This window comes from Anopheles gambiae, chromosome 2 (genome assembly GCF_943734735.2).
Source record: "Anopheles gambiae chromosome 2, idAnoGambNW_F1_1, whole genome shotgun sequence".
NCBI classification, from domain to species: Eukaryota; Metazoa; Arthropoda; class Insecta; order Diptera; family Culicidae; genus Anopheles; species Anopheles gambiae.
Window position 1 is genome coordinate 17,878,765 of NC_064601.1, and position 22,672 is coordinate 17,901,436.

At 48.0% G+C, this 22,672-nt stretch overlaps 2 protein-coding genes across 2 annotated transcripts in view; one reads left to right on the forward strand and one right to left on the reverse strand.

The window, feature by feature from the left end:
- The first annotated feature begins 171 nt into the window (after window positions 1-171).
- LOC1269299 (DDB1- and CUL4-associated factor 12 homolog) lies at window positions 172-3,403 on the forward strand. The gene is made up of 3 exons (XM_307921.6): window positions 172-1,790; window positions 1,879-2,067; window positions 2,162-3,403. The coding sequence occupies exons 1-3, from the start codon at window positions 723-725 to the stop codon at window positions 2,318-2,320; spliced, it is 1,416 nt and encodes a 471-aa protein (XP_307921.5). The 5' UTR covers window positions 172-722; the 3' UTR covers window positions 2,321-3,403.
- A 443-nt stretch (window positions 3,404-3,846) lies between these two features.
- The window catches only part of LOC1269298 (GTPase-activating protein), a 30,340-nt gene continuing 11,514 nt past the window's right edge, over window positions 3,847-22,672 (reverse strand). The window contains exons 2-6 of the mRNA XM_061641335.1: window positions 14,350-16,505; window positions 13,280-13,530; window positions 11,545-11,743; window positions 8,694-8,848; window positions 3,847-8,615 (exon numbers count right to left, since the gene is read on the reverse strand). Coding sequence (XP_061497319.1) covers window positions 7,943-8,615; window positions 8,694-8,848; window positions 11,545-11,743; window positions 13,280-13,530; window positions 14,350-16,505 — 3,434 coding nt within the window. The 3' untranslated portion in view covers window positions 3,847-7,942. The remainder of the gene's footprint in view (window positions 8,616-8,693; window positions 8,849-11,544; window positions 11,744-13,279; window positions 13,531-14,349; window positions 16,506-22,672) is intronic.

Sequence of the window (22,672 nt, forward strand, 5' to 3'; positions counted from 1 at the left end):
TCAGATCATTGTGTTAATGTCGAAGAAAAGTACCAACTACTATTTCCCTTTTTTAAATTCACAAACTTCAAAAGATTATCCAAGAAGATTAAATAAATTTATTTCATTTTTTGTTGCTCCAAACACCACTGTCCAAGCGTGTGGTGAAGCAGTTCGTGTCATCCGTGCGTTTTCATTTCTGACGCTTTCAGGTGAAAACAAACACTCACGTTCGGAGGCACCCTGTGCTTTTGATTGTCAAATCGAAGTAAAGAATTTTTCTTACGAAAACCAGAACTGCACGACCAGTGATTTTTCTTACCAAATTTACACCCTACGAGCTGCGCAAAGCTGAATGTAAACATTTTTCTTTACGTGTAATTTGACCAAAGTGAGTGATAATGTTAAAAACCGCGCTCAGGAAAAGCTACGGAAGGCCCCGCACCTTCCTATGAGAGTGGTCTGAGGCTGCTTGTGTCTCCGCTACGTTGTCCCATTTTACCACCAGCGCTTCTCGGTGTCGCGCACTCCACCGCCCCACATACACACACACCCCGGTCACTACTCGCGGTGGTCAGATCCGTTGTGGTGTACACGGCGGAAGAGATACAGCTGAATGTTGCGGTGGTTTCGGTACACTGTTCGATACCTTAGAGGGGCGGAACGACTGGATTGACGGATACAGGGGGCAGCGCCGAAGCAGAACCAGCTGCACCACCAACCCGTGCCACACACGGTTCAACATGTCCAAAACGTTAAAGCGGCCCGTGTCGGGGCAGCGGCCGAGCTGCTACATTCCGAGCCGGCTGGAGGACCGTCGCATCCGGAACCGAACGCTGCGCCAGGAGCGCCGCCGCAAGCCGGACAAGCCGGACGACTTCGTCACGTACGAGGACAGCGACAGCGAGGAGGAAACGCCGAGCCAGCAGCACCAGGTGCTCAGCACCTCGTACAACTTCGTAGACTACATTAGAAGCAGAGAATCAGACTTGAGCGATGAGCGGACGATCGATCCGGCGTACGCCAGCAGGCACATCCTGACGCACGACATGTTTCGCGAAACGCCGATCGCGCTCGGCAACATCAACAAGGTGTTCTGCTCGCAGTGGCTCAGCAACCGGCAGGTCGTGTTCGGTACCAAGTGCAATAAGCTGATGGTGTACGACGTGAACATGCGGCGGGTGGACGCAATACCGACGCTGCCGAACAGCCACGGCGCCAGCCCCGACACGCAGTCCGGCATACACGCGTGCCAGATCAATCCGAGCCACAGCCTGCTGGCGACCGGCGCGCGCCACTCGGCCGACATTGCGTTGTACCGGTTGCCCACGCTCGATCCGCTCTGCATCGGCGAGAACGCGCACCGGGACTGGGTGTTCGATATGTGCTGGCTGGACGATCAGTTCCTGGTGTCCGGGTCGCGCGATACCAAGCTCGCGCTGTGGCGCGTCAACGAAGATCTGATGGACTTCCCGGTGGCGAAGGACGCCGAGGAGGAGGGGGACCAGCAGCACCAGCAGCAGCAGCAGCAGGACGTTCCGAGCTATGCGCACATCTCGCCGATCGCGGTGAAGGAGTGCCGCGGAGCGCAGAAGATACGGGCCATCTGCTTCAACAAGGAGTATCGCGAGCTGGCGCTACTGTCGCTGAACGGCTATATGCATCTGTTCAACGCGGAAACGTTCTCGCAAAAGCTGTCCCGAAAGCTGCCGAACTGTCAGGAGAACGTGTGCATAGCTTGCCAACCGAACGGTCTGTATGCGGTAGGGTGTCGTTCGTACACGTTGCTGCTCGACCCGAGGACACTGCAGGTAATTGGAGCAATTATTGGACGCGAGGCGGATGGAGTGCATTCGTACACGTATTAATGTTCGTTCCTTACTTCCCCATACCGCACAGGCTGTGAAAAAGATTGCATCACGGTACAGCGGCTGCGGGATACGTTCGGCAAGCTTCCAGGGCAACATCCTTACCATCGGCACTGGCATGGGAATGCTGATGTTCTTCGACATACGGGCCGGCAAATATCTCGAGTCGTGCATTAACTCTTCCCGTACGGTTGTACTGAAAGCTAGCAAAGGCTATGTGGTACGAAGAAGTTCGATTGGGGTGTTTTTGTTTGTTTGTTGGGATCGAAGGTGATTAGATGAATGACCCGCTCTGTTCGCTCTATTACTTTCAGGCCCAATTTCCGGACGAGGAAATTGACGGTTTCCAGCAGAACAAGTACTCGCCCGCTATCTACACGCACTGTTACGACAGCAGTGGTACGCGTCTCTTCACCGCCGGCGGACCGTTACCGGCCACACTGATAGGAAACTATGCGGGCATCTGGCAATAGTAGCTTGACCGAAGTCTATTCTCATCCGGATTGTGGTAGCCAACTGATCGCACGTCCCCCTGGGTGCAAATGCTTTCTAGCAGCAGCAGCAACAACTACACCCACCACTGTCTTCGCACGTTTCTTTATTTGATACGATTTTGTTTTATTATTTCGACAGTGGACTTTGTGGAAATTGAACCTTGTTGGATTCGTGATTTATGTTCTAACATTTTCTCTCTTGATTCAAGTTTTTTTTTTGACTTGGTGACATGCATTGTCCCGTGAAGTAGCCGATAAACCGTTCATCACAGGTTCAAAGCGTGTATCAATAGAAAGAAACACGCTGTTTAAATGTAATCCCCTACGGCTAGAACGAGCATGCGACACGGTTGAACTTTTTTTACACTTCTTTTTGTATGTAAAATCTACAGTTTTCATTACACATCACGTACATTAGCAAAGTATGTACCAACTACGTGGGATCGTCTGTCTTATCTGGGGGGTGGTCTCGTAATGTAGCTCGCATGCATCAAGCCTCGGCCAATGCAAACGAATAGTTAGAACGATGAACAAAAAAGATCAAGCTCCAACCAACAATTGCAGTAAAAGAACACTAATTAATGTAGGACAGTGTGTTCGATATCGGTGAACGATAACGGCACTATCCGTCGGCAGACAGAAATATGTTTTTTAGGGTTAGCTCGCAAAATAGTACGGCAAATCAGTACATCAAATAGAGAAAGGAAGCACGGCCGTCGTGTGAAATATAGTGTGACGAGATAAAGGGCAAACGTATTAGGTACGCTAATCGGGATAAGTTCTAACTAGGGGGCGAGTGGAAAAGTGTAGGATGGTAAACGAAGGTGTGGTAATGATTGGTGATGTAAAGTAATTCGTGCAGAGAAATGCTACAGACAAACAAACAAAATAACGACTCAGCTCTGATACAACGCAAGGTGTTTGTGCGAAGATCCTTGATAGTTTCGTAAGTTGATCACAACAATTCGTTTAGGCAAGGTAATGATTGATGATAAGCTAGAAATTTCATAAAAAAGCTAATAAAGTCTAACTAGAAAATCATGAACAAGAGATGCAACAATACGTGTGTGTGTGTGAGTATGTTTACTATTGTGTAAAAAAGCGCTCTATTCCGAAATGTACGAACGGTTGCAAACACAGTAAAGGATTGAAGTCCCTTTAGTACACTGTCTCACGGCTAGATGGCGCTACCGTCCAAACATGCATTTGAAAGTTTTAGTCATCGTTTTTTAATGTGATAATTGAATAATGGATAATTTAATAACATAACAACTATAAAGCTTGTAGAGGTGATGTTAATGGCCTCTTTGCACACTTGCTCGAGTACATCTATTATGACTAATGGTACCACATTAGGTTGTGCAATTATGCCACACACTCGAGGAAGTATGCCCCAACTGCCAACTTTTTGTACTGTAATTGCCTCTACAAAGCGATACACCGAGTCCACCCCATCAATCCCTGGTTTCTTTCTTTGCAAAGAAAAAGTATACTGAACCACAGTATTGTTTTCACATGTTTGATTTCTTATCCTTTATCTCATAATCAGGAGCAGTGAAGTATTGTTTTGTAACAGTTCACTCAGTGTTTGTTTTTAAGTTATCTTTTCCACGGTCCTTCACTTACGGGCTAACAAACAAACCGACACATTAATAATGTATCTACAATAAAATTAATAATATTAATATAATAATAATAAAAATAAAAATAATAATAATAATTATATAATTCAATCGATCTATGTATAGAATATGCGTCAATTATTTAGCATATTTTCCTAATATTCCACAGGTTCCTCATTTTTCCTCGCAGCCCTTCGTTTCGTCTCGTCGCTCTCTAAACATCATTCTCTCTCTCTCTCTCTCTTTCTCTCTCACACACACACACACACATCCATTGCTTTCATTGTGCGAAAGTAGAGTTTCCGTTTTGTTACTTTCTCCTACCTAAAATACAAATTGCCTGCCTTTCTTGCTCCTCTTCTCACTACAGTATACTTCCTTTGCCATCTGCTCGCCCTTTGCCCTTCATCCGCTGAACTTAATCGCCCTTTATCCCCTTTTCATCCACAATAACCGAATCTGCTGAACATTCACACAAAGAAAGAAACACTAATAGAGTACTACAATTTTGCATTATACTCATTCTACAGCGTTCTATCGTTTTCTTAGCCAGCTTTTTTACCAAACTGCTACACAACCAAACCCAAACAAACAAAGAAACAAACAAAAAACAACACACATTTTTGTGCAATGCAGCGACATGTTCTGGATGTATCGCTGGTTCCCAGAAATGGTACCGTAATTAAACCAACTAGGTGCTCCAAACGGCATTAATTGCTTTCTTTAACAACTTTAACCCATCGAGTGTATGATGATGTTTTAATAAAAATGTGTTACCTTTCATAATAGCTTCAAAAAGACACGTTTACCAAGCGGCCACGTGTGGGGATGCATTTTTCGGTACACTAATATTGAGATTCGAGAAGGATAGCTCTCACCAAACCAAAGTGCAACAAGTACACTGACTGGTCTTCTCTTTTCACACCAATTGTCTCAAATGCAACTGTGTAGAGAGGGGTTTGCGTTTCACTTCTCATGCTTTTCTGTTTTGCTGCTTAAATAGAGTCCTTCACCCGCCGTTCGCTCATCTCATCGCTGTGTAGCTCTTGTACAATCACATACGCTTTTGTTTGTTTGTTTTACACTAAAATGAAAAAAAGGTTGAGATGATGAAACATTTGGTAATTTAGTAGTACCTCTCCTAGTAGGTTGTCTTGTAGTACACCACAAATATGGGTGGGATTATTCTTTGCTGATGGTTTATAATAGTTTTTTCTTCTTCGTTTCTTCTTCATCTAATTAGAGTTTCTCTATACATTCAGTACGCTGTTTCTGTGTTTGTTTTCCCTAGTTCCGTTGGTGTGGTGTTTGTTTTCCATTGTTTGTAAAAAGGCTGCTGCTGATGCTCTATCTTACTTCTTTTCGGAGTTGCAGGGGTTGTTGGTGCTCTACACATCATCAACGCTTCGCCCCTCCTCCTCCTCCTCCTCCTCCTCCTCCTCTCTGCTGTCGAGAGATCCATTTTCATTTTCACTCTCACCCACCCGCCGCGACGAGAAGAAATTCAAATTGTGGACATATTTCGGGATCCCTTTTTTTCTCCCTCCCGTCGTTATATCTTACTTAGTCTACTCGCCTGTCGATGCAAATGTTGCATCTTGAGTACGAATTTGCTTTCTAATAGTTAAAACTCGCTGTGCCTGGTGCCTGGGGTGGTTGTTTTTTGTTTTGTAGTGTTACGGTGCATATACAGTTATTTTGGTGCTGGCTTTAACCACCTTGTGTGCGCTGCTTTCTTCAACGCTCTACAGTCGCGCTAAACAACCCGCCACATTCCGCCTAATGTCAACATTTAAGAAGTCATTTAGTCATATATGCATGTATAGACGTGTAAAATTTAAATGATCAACAACAACAAACATCGGTCGGTTCTCGTTTTCCTCACCATGCACAAACGCATTGCTGGTGTGAATGTGTGAAGGTGTGTGTAGAGTAGTCTTACGATATAAATTCGAATTATTTTCTTCCTTATCCTGCGGTAGGATTAAGGGATGCGCCGCCACCGTACGTCCTTGTGTACTTGGGTGCGTTTGTTTCACACGCACGTAACGTACAGAGTTTTTTCGGTGGTTCTCATAGCTGTGGGATACTTTCTTGAACCCTTCTTACGGGAAATGAACTCTATTTGATGAGAATTGGACTTTATGGCACCCTTTTTGGACATACTCATTGAAAATTCCTATTGGATTTGTCCAAAAAGGGTGCTATAGAGTCCAATTCTCATCATATAAAGTTCATTTCCCGTAAGAAAAGGTCATGAAAGTATCCCACAGCTATGAGAACCCCTGAAACCCCCTGTAACATTCAATATCATCTGCCAGGTAGTCTACTGAATTGATTGGCCTTTTTTGTTCGGTCGGTCACAGGAATGCAGATTTATGTAAAGTTATAGCAAACAACAAAACAAGCACAAAAACAATACGCTGGCCGCTTAAACTACCATTTGAGATTGCAACCAAAATTAGCAAGCCACACCTCGACTCGGTGGACTTGATACTGACTGTTCCTTTCGGGCACAGGCCGAGAGTAAATTCCCGCGTATAGTATAAGTCAAATGATCAGATTTGTTTTGTAGGCTGTTTGTTAATTGTGTAGGGCGGCGCGGTAACAGAATAGTTAGTCTAGTTGCTGCTTATACTTATTTAAACGTTATTCATTCAGCTGATGGGGGTTTTGGTTTTCCTATTTTACATAACAGTGTTTTGCGTTGCTTCACTTTCTGTGTATAGTTGAGGCAGAATCGTGTGTTACCAGTAATGCGCGAAGAATGTATAGATCTGTGTTCCGTGTTGGGTTAGGTTTATGTTTAAGGGGAGGCCAAAGGAAAGAATACAAGAAATAGCGAGCTATTCCACTTATCGCTTTAAATTTGTTCAATAAATGCCCACACCACCTGCTAACATTAAGAAGGAAAAAGAACAACACAAAAACACTAACCGATGTGTTTGTTGCGTACGGTGTACCGGTCCCTGCTGTGGAATGGTTTGTTGTTAATCAGACTGGGGGAAATGTGCGCACACGACACACCTTTTGTTTTGTGCAACACAGTTCGTTCTGTGTATTAATGGCTAGAGAGCGCTTAACGTACATGTGTAACGGTTACCCCAACTCCCCCTGACGGTAATTAGTATTGCAACGCACAGTCAGAAAACTACAAAGGAAACATTTCAAAGTTTCTTCTATAAAGGCCGCCTAAGCTGTGTAAAGAAATGTGTCTAATAAGTTCAATTAAAAATGCACACAATTTACAATCCTGCAATGATACAATCGTTTTAAGTGTGTTGTACAACATCGAATGATTGCTAAGCCACTAGGCAGGTTTCACAGCAACAGCACACCGTGATTGTGTGCAAACCTTCGCAAAGATATCCCGTCCAAAAGTGTAAAACAAGGATTAACAAAATCAAAAACTTTGTGATTGAAAACTCTTGATCGACCACACACATACGCACTAATTTTGAGGTGCTAGAACCATAATGCTGATTGTTTCCATTTCCCTGCTACTACCACCCGTTAACGCCATGGGCAATCAATATCGTGTCCTACACATAACTCACTATCATTCGACAGGACATTCAACCATTGCGCCACTGCTTAAGGCAAGAGGAGAGTGGGAATACGCTAACGTTAACACCTAGGGAAACATCCCCTAGAAAAAGAAAGAAAACAAGCAAACCTAAACAAATACTAAATAAATTCTCCAATCTATAAAAATAAATAAATTAAACGCGTTCGTCCTATGGTTCTTGCTGTGCGCCATACGTCCAGAAAACGATCGTGTGACTGCGTGCGTGTGTGTCCGTGTGGTTACTTAATGGAAAAAATGGGAGTGTGTCGTTCACATGATGATTGTCCCGTGCGGTTCAGAGCACGCGCTTTAGCACGCCCCGTCGTCGTCGTCGTCGCCTTCGTCGAGTATTGCGTGTATCGTCGTCGCTGCCGTCGCTCGGACAGTAGGCCCTTCCCGGCCGTGTCGCCGCTAGCATTGCGTGAGCGGATCACCACCACCGTCCGCGCTGCGCACCAGCATGCCCCGGTGGGGGAAAAAGTGAGCCAAACCGGCATCGGGATAGTGCTGCGTCGTAACGGTGATGGGAGTAAGGCCGACCGTTCCGGTACCGGCACCACCACCACCACCCATGATGCCCACCGCGCTACTGCCACTGTTGGAGAGGCAGGAGGAGGAGTTGTTAGATGAGGAACCATTAACACCAGCGGTGTTGGAGGCGCCGGTGGTGTTAGTGGTGGTGGTGGCGGCGGCTGCTGCTGCCGCCGCTGCGGCTGCCATTACCGCGGCCGTAAAGCCGGACCGCGGCATGTGTAGATAGTTGTCGTCACCGATCGGTGCCTGCCGGCTGCCGTACTTGAGGTCGCGCGCCAGCATCGACTTGTACTTCCGGTGGATCTGCTCCAGCGTGGTAGCGATCTCGTTCAGCTTTTTGATTGTTATGCGCGCCGCCATCGGGTCCTCGTAGGCCGTACCGTTTAGGGCCGGATCCAGCACCTCCAGGCTGTTGATGTTGGCAATGATTAGCGAGTGGAGCCGCTGAAGGTCCCGAGCCGGGTCGAGCGCCGTGGCCAGATCCATCTGGATTGGGCTGGAGGAAGACACGGGCGTACAGCCGGGCGCATACTGATCGCTTTCGTTGCAACTGCAGGTAAGAGAGGTAAAGGGGAGAAAGAACTCGTTATTTACTGTTCAATTTTCAGAATCTGCTCCAACCACTCACCATGTCCACGCGTTGTTGATGTACGCTCGGGGGTGAAAGTTTACCAGGCGGGCTTTGTTGTTTTGACAGATCTTACTGAGCAGATCGATCCACTCCTTCTCCTCCACACAGTTGGCCGTTTGTACATAGAGGGGTCGCTGGTCTCTTTTGATTATCTACAAGAAGAAGACGAAATAAATTAAATTACAGCAGCTGTACGAAGCTATCGCTACAATTATCTAAACACTATTAGGCGTTGCAAGATTTTTCAATGGAATCCCCAAATGCCGATTGGCTTCATCAAGGCTGCTTGCCCGCTTTCCCAGACCCCCTTGGGACTCAGTTCGTTCAGTTCAGTGACCCAATTTCCAAAACGGACGTAATTATCGCGGTCGAGCATATATGAAGCTTCACGAAATAGCTTCACTAGCCCAAAAAGGGGAAACACCACGGCGCATCTTTCTCCTTAAAAGGGGAAGGTGGTCTGGAGTAGTGTTCGCTCCACGTTTCAAACCATAAACGCTGGCGCCATATATCACGGCCACACTGTGATGTTCTCATTGTTGCCCCTTTTCGGGAGAGAGCGTAAAGATTGCACGACTGCATCATCCTCGCGTCAGTGTTGATCTGCCAATTAAGAGTTGCATCGCAAATTGGGTTGCGTATGTGCTCGGAATATATAACCGAGTGAATGGCTGGCACTTTTTTTTGAATCGATAATCACACATTTGCATGTTTAAAATGGTGCGTGATTGATTTGGCGCATGCACCTCCAATTAGCAAACATTCTCTCGCCGGGAGAGGGCTACAATTGCATACATATTAGTGATATGCACCAGTGGGCGAAACAAGAGTGTGCAGCCGGATGCTGAAAGTGCCTGATTATTAGTATTTTTAGAACAGCGCCAACACCGTATTCGATACGCTCCCTATCCCTGTTGTATTAAGCCAAGCATCCGTAGTGTAATTGCAACAAACACTTTATGGAGCGTGACAAGCTGCATACATAAAAAAATCACTTCTTGTGACCGAAAAAATGCATTCCCTTTTTTTACTTGATATTTTGATTGATTTTTTCAACCAACAGACTCGTCGGTCGAAAGCACTCTAAAAGATGGCCTTTTGTCCAATTTGTGTGGTTTTTTTGCCCCGAAAAGCCCCGTTGAAGGTTCGTGGTCTGGGCCCGAAACACACAAATTCATCCTTGGCTGACCTCGCGGTCCTTTTGCATCATTACCACCACACTAGTGTGCGCGCGATTCCATGAATGGGGGTTGCTTCTTCCCTTCCCATAAAAACCAACCACCTCAAGTGCGATGAACTCCGGGTGTGCGCGCCTTTGTCTTCGCAGCAGCACAGCCAGAGCGTGCTAACAATGAATGAAGTGGTTGTTTGCGCGAACCAGCCTGCCACCCTTCCCCGACGTTTGCCAGAGCGAGACGCACACACACACAAACGGCTCGGCTATGAAAACAGGCGCTTTCATGAATGGGAAAAACATTTTCCCACCATGCTTGCTGCTTCACAGGGGGACACGCTTGCGCACTATCGAGTAGTCTCCTTGTGAGGGGGAGAGTGCGTGTATTGCGCTATCAATGTGACTCCCCCTCTATCAGCACGGGCACTGGTAGCAAATGCTCTAAACATTTCTATTGGTGGAAAGCCTGGGACACATATTTCATTCCCGTTCGGATCCATTAAAGCTCTCTAAAGCTTCTTAGTTGCGCATATCGCGTGGGGGGGGGCGTTGTGTCTTGCGAGTGGCCCCAATACACAGGCTAAGACATGGGCGGTGTTGGCGGGGACCAACAAAACCAATGGGAAATAGTAAAAAAGGGAAACTATTGCATGCTCCATCTTTGTAAGAGCTGGTTAGCGGAGGCGGCACGGTAAGTGGTGTATTCGTCGTGTGGCGTGTGTGCATTGCGTTTCTTCGGCGAACAGTGTTGTGTCTGCTCCCCGCGTTTCTTGAATCGTCATCTCCGGCTGAGGCTCATTCAATTGTTTTCTCGAACCATTGTTCGAAGCTTCTTTTCCAGCGAGCAGCAGCAGCAGCAGCAACAACCATACCATCTCGCTTTGCGCACAACCTTTTTGGACGAACACACACACACACACACACACCCATTTGGAAACCTGCGCCCGTCTCTTGTAGTGCTTTCATGCGGTTTGCATGTGACTCGCTCTGTCAGGCCAAATTCTTTTCATTTCATTCATCTCCATTCTTATGCTGCACCGATGTGGGCCAAACGCATAGTGCGCCTACGGCCCCTGCGAGCAGTGTATAGGGCGCCGACGCGATTGCCGCAATGTACCTTCGCATTCCCATCATTATGTTGATTGTAGGCCGCTCCTCAGGTCACTCCACCCTGTTTAGGCCTGTCACTCGGTTTTACCCCATAATAGATAATAAAGACGGCAAAAGCGTACGGTTCTTTGTGCCAATCCTTCCTCGTTGGCACCTCTCGGCATCAAATGCGAGAGTTTCGAAACACCTTTAAAGTCCCTCACACATTGTACTGGTGAAGGTGTGTTAGAGACATTTTTTTTGTTCACCCTTTTGCTTCGATAAAATGGAACCATATGCAGTATTTTATGGAGGTTATACAGACGCACGTGCTCCCATAACTCTGTATTGGGAAAATGGGGAAGGAATTGTTTTCAAATGCACACAAGAAAGTGTAGCAACATTCACAACGTTCGCAGGCACACACACACACACATACATGTATTGGCCTACAAAACTTGCAACAAGTTATTCCTACCCGTCCCCATCACATTGTGGCACAATTAAACAATTAAAAGCGCATTAGAAAACGCGAACCGCCGCTGTTCTGTAAATGCGCAACGGCGGGTATTTTCGAAAGCTTACCTGAAAAATGTTCTGCATCTTAAAGCTCCGTTCGTTGAGCCGTTCGACAGCCAGTATGTCAGTTAGCGGTATATCACAGATGGGTCGTTTTCCCTTCGCCTTGGCGTAGCTAAGCGATTGCGTCGTCAGCCGGAAGTAGCGCTGCTTGAAGTTCCGCCTGCCGAACCGTCTGCGTCCTTGGGCGCGTTTCGTCATCATCCTGTGTGCGCGAGGGCAGAACAAAAAATAGAGAAGAAAACAAAAACACACACTTTGCATTAGATTGAGGGCTTTTGCGTGGTTCCTTTCTATTTCGTGTCTCTCTAGGGGGACTCTATCGATATCGGGCTACACGATGAATCAAAAAGCGTACAAAATTAATACCATTAATACAGAGAGTGCAGAGTAAGCGTAAAGAAAATGTAAAATGAGGGCATACAATTAATGAGATGATTGTTTATTTGGTCCTATTGTCACCAGGTGGTATTACTCCACCAGTTTGAGGTGCTATTGTCCTCGCTTGCTTACTCGACTTGCTTGAGGGGCGCTAATTTTTCAACAAATAATAGGGATGTTTAATGGATAGAATAAAAAATACGGTAAGTGATGTAAAATTACCATAAAATTAATGATAAGGGAAAGATTGCCCATCATTAAAGGCACGAGGTTGTCTTGGAGTTGCATGCGCGGATGGACAAAAACAATACCCCACATGCTAAAGCATTACAACAGCGAATGGCGGATGATCAATGATGAGCAAAGCAACACTCATGAACTCAAGGCTATGCGTGTGTTTCAAAATAAAGTAATTGAAATTCAAAATAAAGTTGAAAATTGGTAAATTATATAAAATGACGTAAGGTACTGTTGTTCAAGTCTGAAAGATCGAACGCTCGATCGATCGATCAAAACAATACAAGCAAATCAAATGAATAAAATTACAAATAAACAGCAAATAAATGCGCCTCAACATAGGCCATCGAACAGAAGCCTAAAGAAGCGAATGCGAACCAGCGGTAACTAACGTCTTCCAGCCCACACTTACCATTCACTTCCGGGGATATCAGAACGTAACCAAACGTGATCATGCCCCATCAACGACATATTGAGATGATAAGTAGGCGTAGTGAAGAATTTACATTCACGCACACACACAGAAACGTGTGCGTAAGATCGTATTTCAGGGATGAAATTTATACATATTACGTGGGTTTGTTTGATTTTGTTTGTTATTTAATGTTTTGTCCAATTAGTTGAATGTAAGGCACGGATCGTTTCAGACATTTGATGAGAGAGTTTCTCTCTCAAAAAGATAAAGGGAAGAAAGATAAAGGTGGAAGAGAGAACAGAGAGAATAAAATATATAGATACTAAAATAGACCAAAAGACAACAATTGTGTACAGACAGTAAAATTGTTAATGCTAAACCAAACGCTAAACCACGTGCCAACGAAACGGTACGAGCAGTGGAACAGTGAGAGAAAGTGTACGGCCGGCTGTGGGACACATTCAGGCACAAAATGAAGGACTTGTGGAAGTTGAGTACTTGACATGAGAACACGGAGCGAATGATGCTGATGAGGAACTAGGAGTGTGGTATTAATAAAAGCCGGTTAAGGGGAAAAGGTTAAAAGACACAAGAGGGGAACACATTAGTGCAACATCACACTATGGGAGGGACCAGGGGACCACAAGGACAGGGTTTGGGGGCGGGGGAATACCTTCTCTGCAGGGCATGAGCTTGCCGGACACTTACCCTTCCTTCAGCACCACCGGTTCCAGGGCGCTCGATAGCCCGTCGCCACTGTCGCCGGTGGCACCGACGGTGGAAATCACCTCGAGGAAGTGCTTGATCGCTTCGACGTGCTGCTCGGTGCAAAACTTCTTGTACAGCTGCTCGGTGTACTTCTCCTTGCACGGGTGCTGTGCCGATCGCGAACTGACCAGGTTGCCCATCGATTGTATCGTTTTAGAGATCAGCGTTAAGGTGCGATTTATCTGGTCGTCCTGTTGTGAGAAGCAAAGATAAGGGAAGCCATTAATTGCGGGGCACCAGGCACGTGGGGAGTTAGTGGAGGTGATTTGCGCTGTAGTGCACCATCGCATTTCATTTCTAAATCATCCGGTCACAAATCTACCGACGGAAACGGCAGCTGCTGTTTTTTTTTTTTTTTTGGCAGAATTTAAAAACGTCTTATCGCCACATTTAATGGCCCCGGCGGAATGGGCTTCGGGTGCGCATGCCCTGAGCAGCGGCGGGCAGGGATGCGCCAACGCTTTATTCATTCACAAATGGCAAAGGTTTGCAGCGCTATTAAACAGGAGTGTCGTCTTATCGAGCAGAAAAGCAACCCGCAACGCAAGAAACGGACAGAGGCATCAATGAAAACCGAACAAGCACACTTGGTGAGCTGTGTGTGTCTGAGCGCAAAAAGCGTGCGCTTGATAAGATAAGATGTTTAATCCTCTCGTACCCGGCGAATGAATGTCTACCGCATGTAGAGTTTTCGCACCCCGTTCGCGTATCTTGAGCCAGCGGTCGCGTCGCATGGGCACGGGCAACACCTAAAATAGGCTCCAAAAACGTGTCCAGACCGCGTGTAACTATATTTTGCCGGTGACGTCAAAAAAGTCCAATCGAACCGACGCGATAATCGCACCCTGAGAAACAGGAAGTTTGCGAGTTTATCAGTCCAAAAATAGATGGCAACCGGAGATTGATAATACGCAGTAATGATTTATGTCTATGAGAAACCTACGATAACAAAAGAAAAAAACCTGCACGCACAATCACCAAAAACAACTGCCACAGCCTAACATACTTACCCCCGGTTCGGTCGTCAGATCAAACAGCTTCGGCCCGAGGATGGCCGGTGCGAAGAAGCGCAGAAAGATAAACCCCGACACGACCGAGTAGCGCACCTCCTTGTTCTGCGGGAAGTACTTGGCCGCACACTCGCGCAGATTGTGGAAGATCTCGCACAGTATCGCCGGACACTTGACCGCACTCTGCGTGATCGCCTCGAACACCTTGCCGACGTAGTCCTGCAGGTTGTGCAGGTTGCCCTCGATCGCGCCGACGTCCTTCACCCGGGACGGATCGATTTCGCACGGCTTCCGCTCGGCAAAGATCTGCTCCACGATCGGGCGCAGCGTCGCGTGCAGATAGTGCAGCCCCGACAGCCGCATCGCCTCGTCCATCATCTTCGACACGAGCGTGTTGCCGCGGAAGATGGTGGTCGGATCGGTGAGTTTCGAAATTTCGTGATCGGCCAGCGCCTTTATCATCGGCGCAATCACGTTGGTGTGGGTGAACAGGCGCACGAGCGGCTGCGCCACCTCCGTCTTGTTGTGGCTAATCTCGCCGAGTATGTGGACCGCGCTGGCCGTGATCGGTTTCTGCTCGATCGACTGTATCAGCACGTTGTACAGCTGGTCGTAGGTCGCGAGCGGAAACACGTGGTCGGAGGTGTAGTTTAGCTTGAGCCGCAGCGACCCGAGCGAATTGTCGCACGACAGCCGGGTGCCGGGCGGGGTCGCGCACGTGCGCATCGGCCGCGACTGGCTGGTGCGGGGCTGCAGAAAGTACCAGGCGCTCGGCTGGACCGCATTCTGCTGCTGCTTCCCCCGCACCGGGATGCGGATCTCGCCCAGAAACACGTCGTCGCCAATGCCCGGGCTGGCGTGCTTGAAGCTAATGACGACCTCGCACAGGTCCGCACCGCCGAGCGGCATCACCGTGTACATGTTGTTGCTATCACTTTTCGCCGAGTCGCCCCCGCACGTATCGATGCACAGATCGAAGCAGAACGTTTCGTCGAACGACGGGTTGATCGTCTTCTTCCGCACCTTCGTTCGCTTGGTGATGGTCTTTTTGTTCGAGTAGTGCGCCGCCACGACCGCGTACGGATCGCAGAGCCCGTTCTTGCGCGCCAGCTCCACACACTCGGTCAGCTTGATTTTGATCTGGCTGCTGTAAGCACCACCGCCAACGCCACCGCCACCTCCACCAACGCCACCGCCACTACCAACGGACGACAGCAGTCCACCGGAACCGTGCCCGTGCCCTAGCTCGCCATTGCCGTTGGTGTAAAGCGACAGCAGCAGTGGGGACGTGTGGGTAGGGTCGAACAGCTTCAGCAGGGGCGCTATTTGGCCCGCACCGCCACCACCACCACCACCACCACCACCGACGCTGCCATCCACCGCACCGCCGAGGAGTGTGTGCGCGTTGTTGCTGCCACCCTTGGTCGGGTAAAATAACTTTAGGTTTGTACTATTCACGGCACTGTTTAGCTGTACCGCCATCAGCGCATGGTTGGACGACGGGTTGGGCGAGTGGGAAGGAGGCGGATGCTGGTAAGGAAGGATACCACCGTTCTCCTTCGACTCACCACCACCACCGACCCCGGACGCGCTGTGCAGATGATGGTGAAGAAGATTGTGCTGGTTTAGATGGTTTTGGTGAAGAAGAAGCTGTTGCTGCTGCTGCTGTTGCTGCTGCTGCTGCTGCTGCTGCTGGTGCAATCGGGATAGCGTGGTCGGCTGGGTCAGATACCGGTAGTCCTCGAACTCGCCGGTATGCTGCTTCAGGTTGCCCACACCGTCATCGATGCTGATCAGCAGATGGGCCATGCCCTGCACCTCCGAGTCCTCGTCGACCGGCCGCAGCGGGAACCAGTGATCCTTGTGATTGTACTGGTGCAGATCCTCGCGCCGGATCGCGATCTTGCCGTACGGTTTGTCCTGCTTCAGGTGCCGGTCCCGGTCCCACACGTACACGGACAGGTAGCGAAACGGGCGCGGTATCTCGAACTGGTACTCCTCGCCAAAGAACGGCGACAGCGTCCGCTCGATCGTGGGCGTCCGGCATATTTCCTCCTGGTCGAGTGCGATCGTGCAGTAGACGTCCCGGTTTTCTTTGGACGACGTGGTGGTACCACTGCCATTGCTGCTGCGTCCTACGAGACTTTTCGCTTCGCCTGTTAAAGAATGAAAGAGAGAGAGAGAGAGAGTGTGTGTATGAGCACATTGTAGTGTACCATAAAACAAGGTTTTATATGCAATGAGAATAAATTAAAGGCAAACAATTATAATGCCCTTAAGCGCAAATTCTGCTTCGCTTCGAGAGCTTCGCACACCGTTGCCATTTACTGCGCTAAACTCCGTCTTTTTTCAAATTTCAACAGTTGATATTCTCAACACGTGCAGCAGCACCTAGTAGCAACGGCAGCGCAACCATTCACGCCACACCTCGCCACCGGGAAGCCTCCGGAAACAGAGGGACATTCAAATGACATTGCAAGAACACGCCGATGATGGTGGTGGTGCTGTGTTTGTGTGTTTTACCCTCCTGTCCTTAAATTGAACCACAACGAACACCGTTTTGCACGTCTCTGTATCGTGTGTGTACGTAATGTGTAAACCACGCTCCTGCTGGCATGATGACTGTGTGCAAGCCAACTTATTCTCGTTGCGGATATGGGAAATTGATAAGGCCAATGCCGGCACGGTTACAGCACGCGACGACGACGACGATGACGAGGACAATGCGGGACGGAAACGAAAACCCTAGCAGACCCGCAGGCGACGACGCTCTGCTTCGTTGCGCGCCACCCGACTGCGCTGTCCTATAGGAATCGCGCACGCGAATGTGTGATGTCATTCTCTATTCCTCTACGAATGGGGCACACACACACGCGGGAGTTAGACGGAAGTTTGACACACTTTGTAGTGGTGGTTGTGACACGGTGGCAAATGCAATCCTATTGGGCGATTCGCTATTCGCTTCCGAATGGATTCAGCACGTGTTCGCGCATTAGCAACAAAGTGAATCATATTAATGCATGAAGTAGGAGTGTAGGCCCCGTGCGCTTACTGCGCTACACTCCATAGCTGTTCACCCTTTTTCACCCAAAACCGACCCTTCCCTTATAGTTAGTTACTTGACATGGACACCATATTCTAGCAACTGAGCAAACGAAGCAAAGGAAGCATGTTGAGGAGAATTCCACCATACCACAGGGGAAAAAGGTCACCCCCCAACGGGGGATATAGACTACATTTTCCAGGATGGGGGGTGGAGAGGAAAGGTCCTCTAACGAGTTGTGAATGATTGATATCGGCAAACGAAGGGGGGCCCGATATCCGCGCGTCTCACTGCGTTATGAATGAAGTACGGGCGCCCACCGCACTGCCACCATATCTCTGTTACACGTTTTGATTCAAAGAAAGTGTCGACCATCCTTCCACTCCCCCAAACGGGTGGGTGGGTGGGTCTTTGCGCATGTCACACGGTTCTGTCCGCAGGTATACCATGCTTGGGGGGGGGGGGCGGTTTGCCAAGTGGCTGCAAATAGCAGTATAGCGAAACACGGTTAATGGCCTGCGATGGGCGACAAGAAAAGCGCCAACACGACGTGTGAGTGTATTTGCGTGTGTGTGTGTGTGTGTGTAGCTCAATGCGATTGACAATAATTGACAATAAATGAAGTCATCCGGCAGGGCGGGCCGGGCCGGCGGGCGGTTGGGTGGGCGTAGGGCTACCCAAACACCCGCGCAAACCCGTGCCACCCGCGCCCGCAGCTGTTGGTGGTGGGTTGACATTCATCCACCCATCGTAATGGATTCCTTCTTGCCGGTCCCCGATCGGTTGCGCGTTGAATGTGTTTTCTTGGGAGTGCCGCAGGTCGCTTGATCTCCCCTTAACTCTCACTCTCTCTCTCTCTGTTTCTCTCTTCAATCTGCTGTCAATTTTAATCTCCATTCATAACGAAAGGTTCGACCCCTCCACAACCACCCACGCCACACGGATTGGAGAGCGTGTTTCGATCGATTTTGACATCAATTCACTGCATATGTGTGTGTGTGTGGAGCGCGAATGTAACCAACAAAAAAAAATCGCGTCAGTATCATCGAAGCGTTACACTTCACGGCGAAGTGGCGATTGAGGGAGTTGAGGCGATCCCCGGAGAAATAGTCTGCTTCGACTCCTGTCCTGTTTCTTGTGGAGAGGGATGGGTGGTGGTGATTTTACTTTTATGTTGGCGTGTTGTTGGTGTTTGGTGGTTAATGTAGTCGTGTCCACATCGTTTTGAAGGACTTTTGTAGGATGTTTGCTGCTCTAAGCGGTTTGGTGAGGCACAAACGCGCGCACACATGTTTGTGACAGTGTGCCTCCTTTAAAAGGTCAAACTAACGTGCGTTAGCCTGTTGCGGTTAATGTTGCGGCTGACACGTTCAAGGGCGAAGCGCGTGTTCCGCAACGGTGGGTTCAACATAGCTAAACATTACACACAGATAGTTAAGCAAAAACAAGCAGCTTTTAGGCTCCGATAAACCAACTTTCCCTTCGCCATGTACGGCTTCTTCTTCTGGCATGCGCGTTGCAAGTAAACTCATTTTAAGCAGCTGATTAAGAAAACTCCGACCCCATCAATGAAACAAATGCCAAACCGGGTACAAGCACACACATCGTTGCGCTGTGTCGTCTACCAGTTTAATGTATTACTTTTCACACCACCATCGGCACGATGTAGCGCGAAGGGGGCACACGATGACCTTGTGGGACCAACCAGCCACCAGACCAAGCGCACGCACTGCGCTTCGTTACCATCGCGGATTATGTACACACACACAAAAAAGGCTATGAAACTGAAACCCCCAAAAAGAGGGGGGAAAAGAAGGAGATAGCATAGGAAAAGACTCTCACAGGGAGAAATTAGAAAACAAATCCACACTAAAGTCAAACACACACACACACACGCTCGTGAAGAGTGTAAGTGCTAGCATGAATGAATGAATGAACAGGTTGTTTTGAACAGGTATAAGGGTTTTTGATGCAACGTGTGTGTGTGTGTGTTTCTGTGCGCCAAAAAGCTTAAAACGTGCCAAGCAAACGCTAAACACGATCGTGCCTTTCTTTCAAAAGTGCGATCCATTTTGTCTATTTTCCCATCGCCCATCAACCCATCTCACACTCTTGTTTCATGCACGTGTTTCATGTAATGAGCCAACATGGAAATTATGAAAAAAAAATTGTCAAAAAGAAGATTTATGGAGAAAAACAGAGAGAAGGAAGGGAATGCTGCCTGCCTGGTTCACACGACAAATCGAATTCAAAACCCTAAAACTTGCTACACTCCTTCGAAACGCTTTTTTTGCTGTTGCCCATTTTGGCACGTCTGTCTCCCGACTGGCTAGCGCAGCAAGGGCCTTTTGCACGGGAGGAGGAAGGTGTTTCAGTGTGTGTTTTACTAACGAAAAAAAAAGAAAAAAGAAAAATCCACCCCTCTGTTTCACGCTCGCTTGCCACTGGCACAAAAAACGCTGGTCCGGGGTTTTTGGTGAATGAAACTCATTAACAGCTACATGCGACAAACGCTACTACACACACACACCTCCGATAGTACTCCCACCATCGAAACCGCTGCTCCTCGCCTTGGTCTACACCCTTGAAGCCTTTGCAAGAGCCGGGTTCCTATTTAAATTACACAACTGAACATACACAACACCTCCCACCACCCGTCGTCCGTGGCACTTTCTGTGCAGTGGCATTCAAATTAACTTGAAATGTCTTGACACACACACCCTCCACCCATCAACCATGCTCGATTGCAGGCGCGTCTCCCCGCGAGCTTATCGGACCGGAAGCGATGAATAACACCGCCTCCCCATGCCTCCCCGCGGAGCGAGAAGATCGAGGGCTATGCGACAACGGTCAATAGACAAGTGGCTCCTCGATAGATAGTGGCGTGACGACGGCCGGTTGAGTGTGTGTGTGTGTGTGTGTGTGTGTGTGTGTGTGTGTGTGTGTGTGTGTTTGTGTGTGTGTGTGTGTGTGTGTGTGTGTGTGTGTGTGTGTGTGTGTGTGTGTGTGTGTGTGTGTGTGTGTGTGTGTGTGTGTGTGTGTGTGTGTGTGTGTGTGTGTGTGTGTGTGTGTGTGTGTGTGTGTGTGTGTGTGTGTGTGTGTGTGTGTGTGTGCTTGATGCAGAAGGGGCCAAACCGGGTGGCAAAGCGCCATCACCATACAGGCCCACCCCACCAACCAAAATCAAGATGATGCAACGCGATCAGTTCCGCTACGAAGAGGATGCGCTCGACATAACCCCCACCACCCCCTCCCACCCCTTCTGGACCCACTGGACCCAGAACGATTGATTATATTTGTTTGTTTTTTTTTGTTGTTTGTGTGGCTCATTCTCAACCGAGGCAAAGTAGAGAGCAGAAGCTTCGTTTGATAATGTTTTTAATTTGCTTTTGATACATTTCACACATTTTGATACGCACGTCATACGTTACTATTTGCAAGAATGGTTTTAATTATGTCAACCACACATTCTCAAACAAACAAAACATTGCGAACGATCGCCAGGAGACAGAGAGAGAGGCCGTGTACTGCCCAAACAGTCAACTACTCAACACGAATACGCAACGTTCAGGTGAGTTAATCTCGAGCGGGCGCGGCTGACAGTAAGGGGACACATGCGGCCATGCAAACACAGTCCACGGAAATGGAAGAAAAACTAAAACACCAACCCAATTACTGGCTGGCTGGTTGGTGCAACCGGAGACTCTCGGATACGTTCATTAGAAAATATTGAACATACAAAAAAAAACAAAAATCAAGAAAATCCAACATGTGCACCAAACTACTTGCTGCTCTCCGGTTACTCTACTAGAAGAGGCCGCGCGACGTTGTGGACCTCCGAATGGGGGGGAGGCACAGTTACTGCTGCAGCTAGGGCACTACACGGTACGCCGCCTCGAGTAGGCCTGGCACAGTGTTCGGGTGTACGGGCACGTAGAAGGAAGTGCCGCGCCGATTGTGTATCAAATTACCATCGAGGCGGCGGCGGCAGCAGTCCGGCTTGGCCCCCGGCTTCCTTTGGCTGCGTTAATTTGTGTGTGATGGTGTTGGTGGGTCTTTTTCCTGTTGCAGTGCAGTTTGTGCATCGTTGTTGCTTGGTTTTTTTTTATCTCATTTCATCTTACTGCGAAGCCCAAGAAGCTTACAGATCCGGATGGTTGAGTTTTTTCTTTTCTTTTCGTTTGTATGTGTCGGCTGCCCACGACGACTATGTCTACCACTGGCGACGGTAATGAGTCAGATCAACAAAAAATGAGTAAAGAATGAATAGAACACACACACACATACTCACACGCACAGACAGACAGACATATGCGTGTGCCATCAGAACAGTTATCGTGATAAATTCTTCCGTTTTTCTTTTTTTAAATAAATATTGTTCGAGAGCTTGAAAAACGTGCCATTGACCGTTTGAAGAGACAGCGATGAATCATGGCCACCAAGTAGTGTGGCACTTGGGCAGCTGGTAGGCGAGGGATGCAGTAGAGATAGTGAACCTATTTTTACAACGATTATTGATTTTCCGCTTATTATAAACTGTACTCGACCGCGCAATAAGGTAAATGCGCGGACGCGCCACTAAATGTACAGCAATGCAGTAATAAATACAAATATGTTTCCGATTTCTTTTGCAAAGCACCACAAAACAACAGTAATTATAAATCATTTAGCAAACATATCAAATTAACCGTTAAATGGTAAGATCCACAATCGAAAAAGAAAAGAAAAAACACTTCCCAACTACACCAACATCATTTGCAGTTCCTTTCGTTCCTTTCCGATCTCCCTCCGGTGGCCTGGCTGGAGGCGCACGTTTAAGGGAAATGACGATAAATGGAACCACAATTATCGTGTTTACGCTACACCTATATCCCCCCTCCCCGTCCCACACCATTGCGCGCGCTGCACACATCGCAGTGTGCGTGCTTTTTTGTTTTTTGTTTTGTTTTTACTGATTGCACATTTGCCCAAGAGTCAGTAGTCTCCCCGCCAGAGGAAGGAAGCGGTTCCTTTCGTTCCGATTTCTTTGCTGCAGCTACTGCTGCTTTTCTTCCTGGTTGGTGCGGGGAACATTAACGGCTGAGTGGAACGGCGACCTTTTCAGTAGGCAAAACATTTACGGTCAAACGGGGCCAGTACTACACACACGGTGGTCATTCATCATCAAGAATGCCAATTTGTGTTACGGGGTGTAGAATCAACGTTCAGCAACGAGCAGGTGATTTGTTAAGAAATGCTGTTTTTTTTTGCAATTTAAATGGTTGGATGAACAACAGACGG

Coding starts and splice junctions, on each gene's coding strand:
- LOC1269299 (XM_307921.6), top strand. CDS start 723: ATGTCCAAAACGTTAAAGCGGCCCGTGTCGGGGCAGCGGCCGAGCTGC. Junction 1,791..1,878: donor TCGACCCGAGGACACTGCAG/GTAATTGGAGCA, acceptor CATACCGCACAG/GCTGTGAAAAAGATTGCATC. Junction 2,068..2,161: donor AAGCTAGCAAAGGCTATGTG/GTACGAAGAAGT, acceptor TATTACTTTCAG/GCCCAATTTCCGGACGAGGA.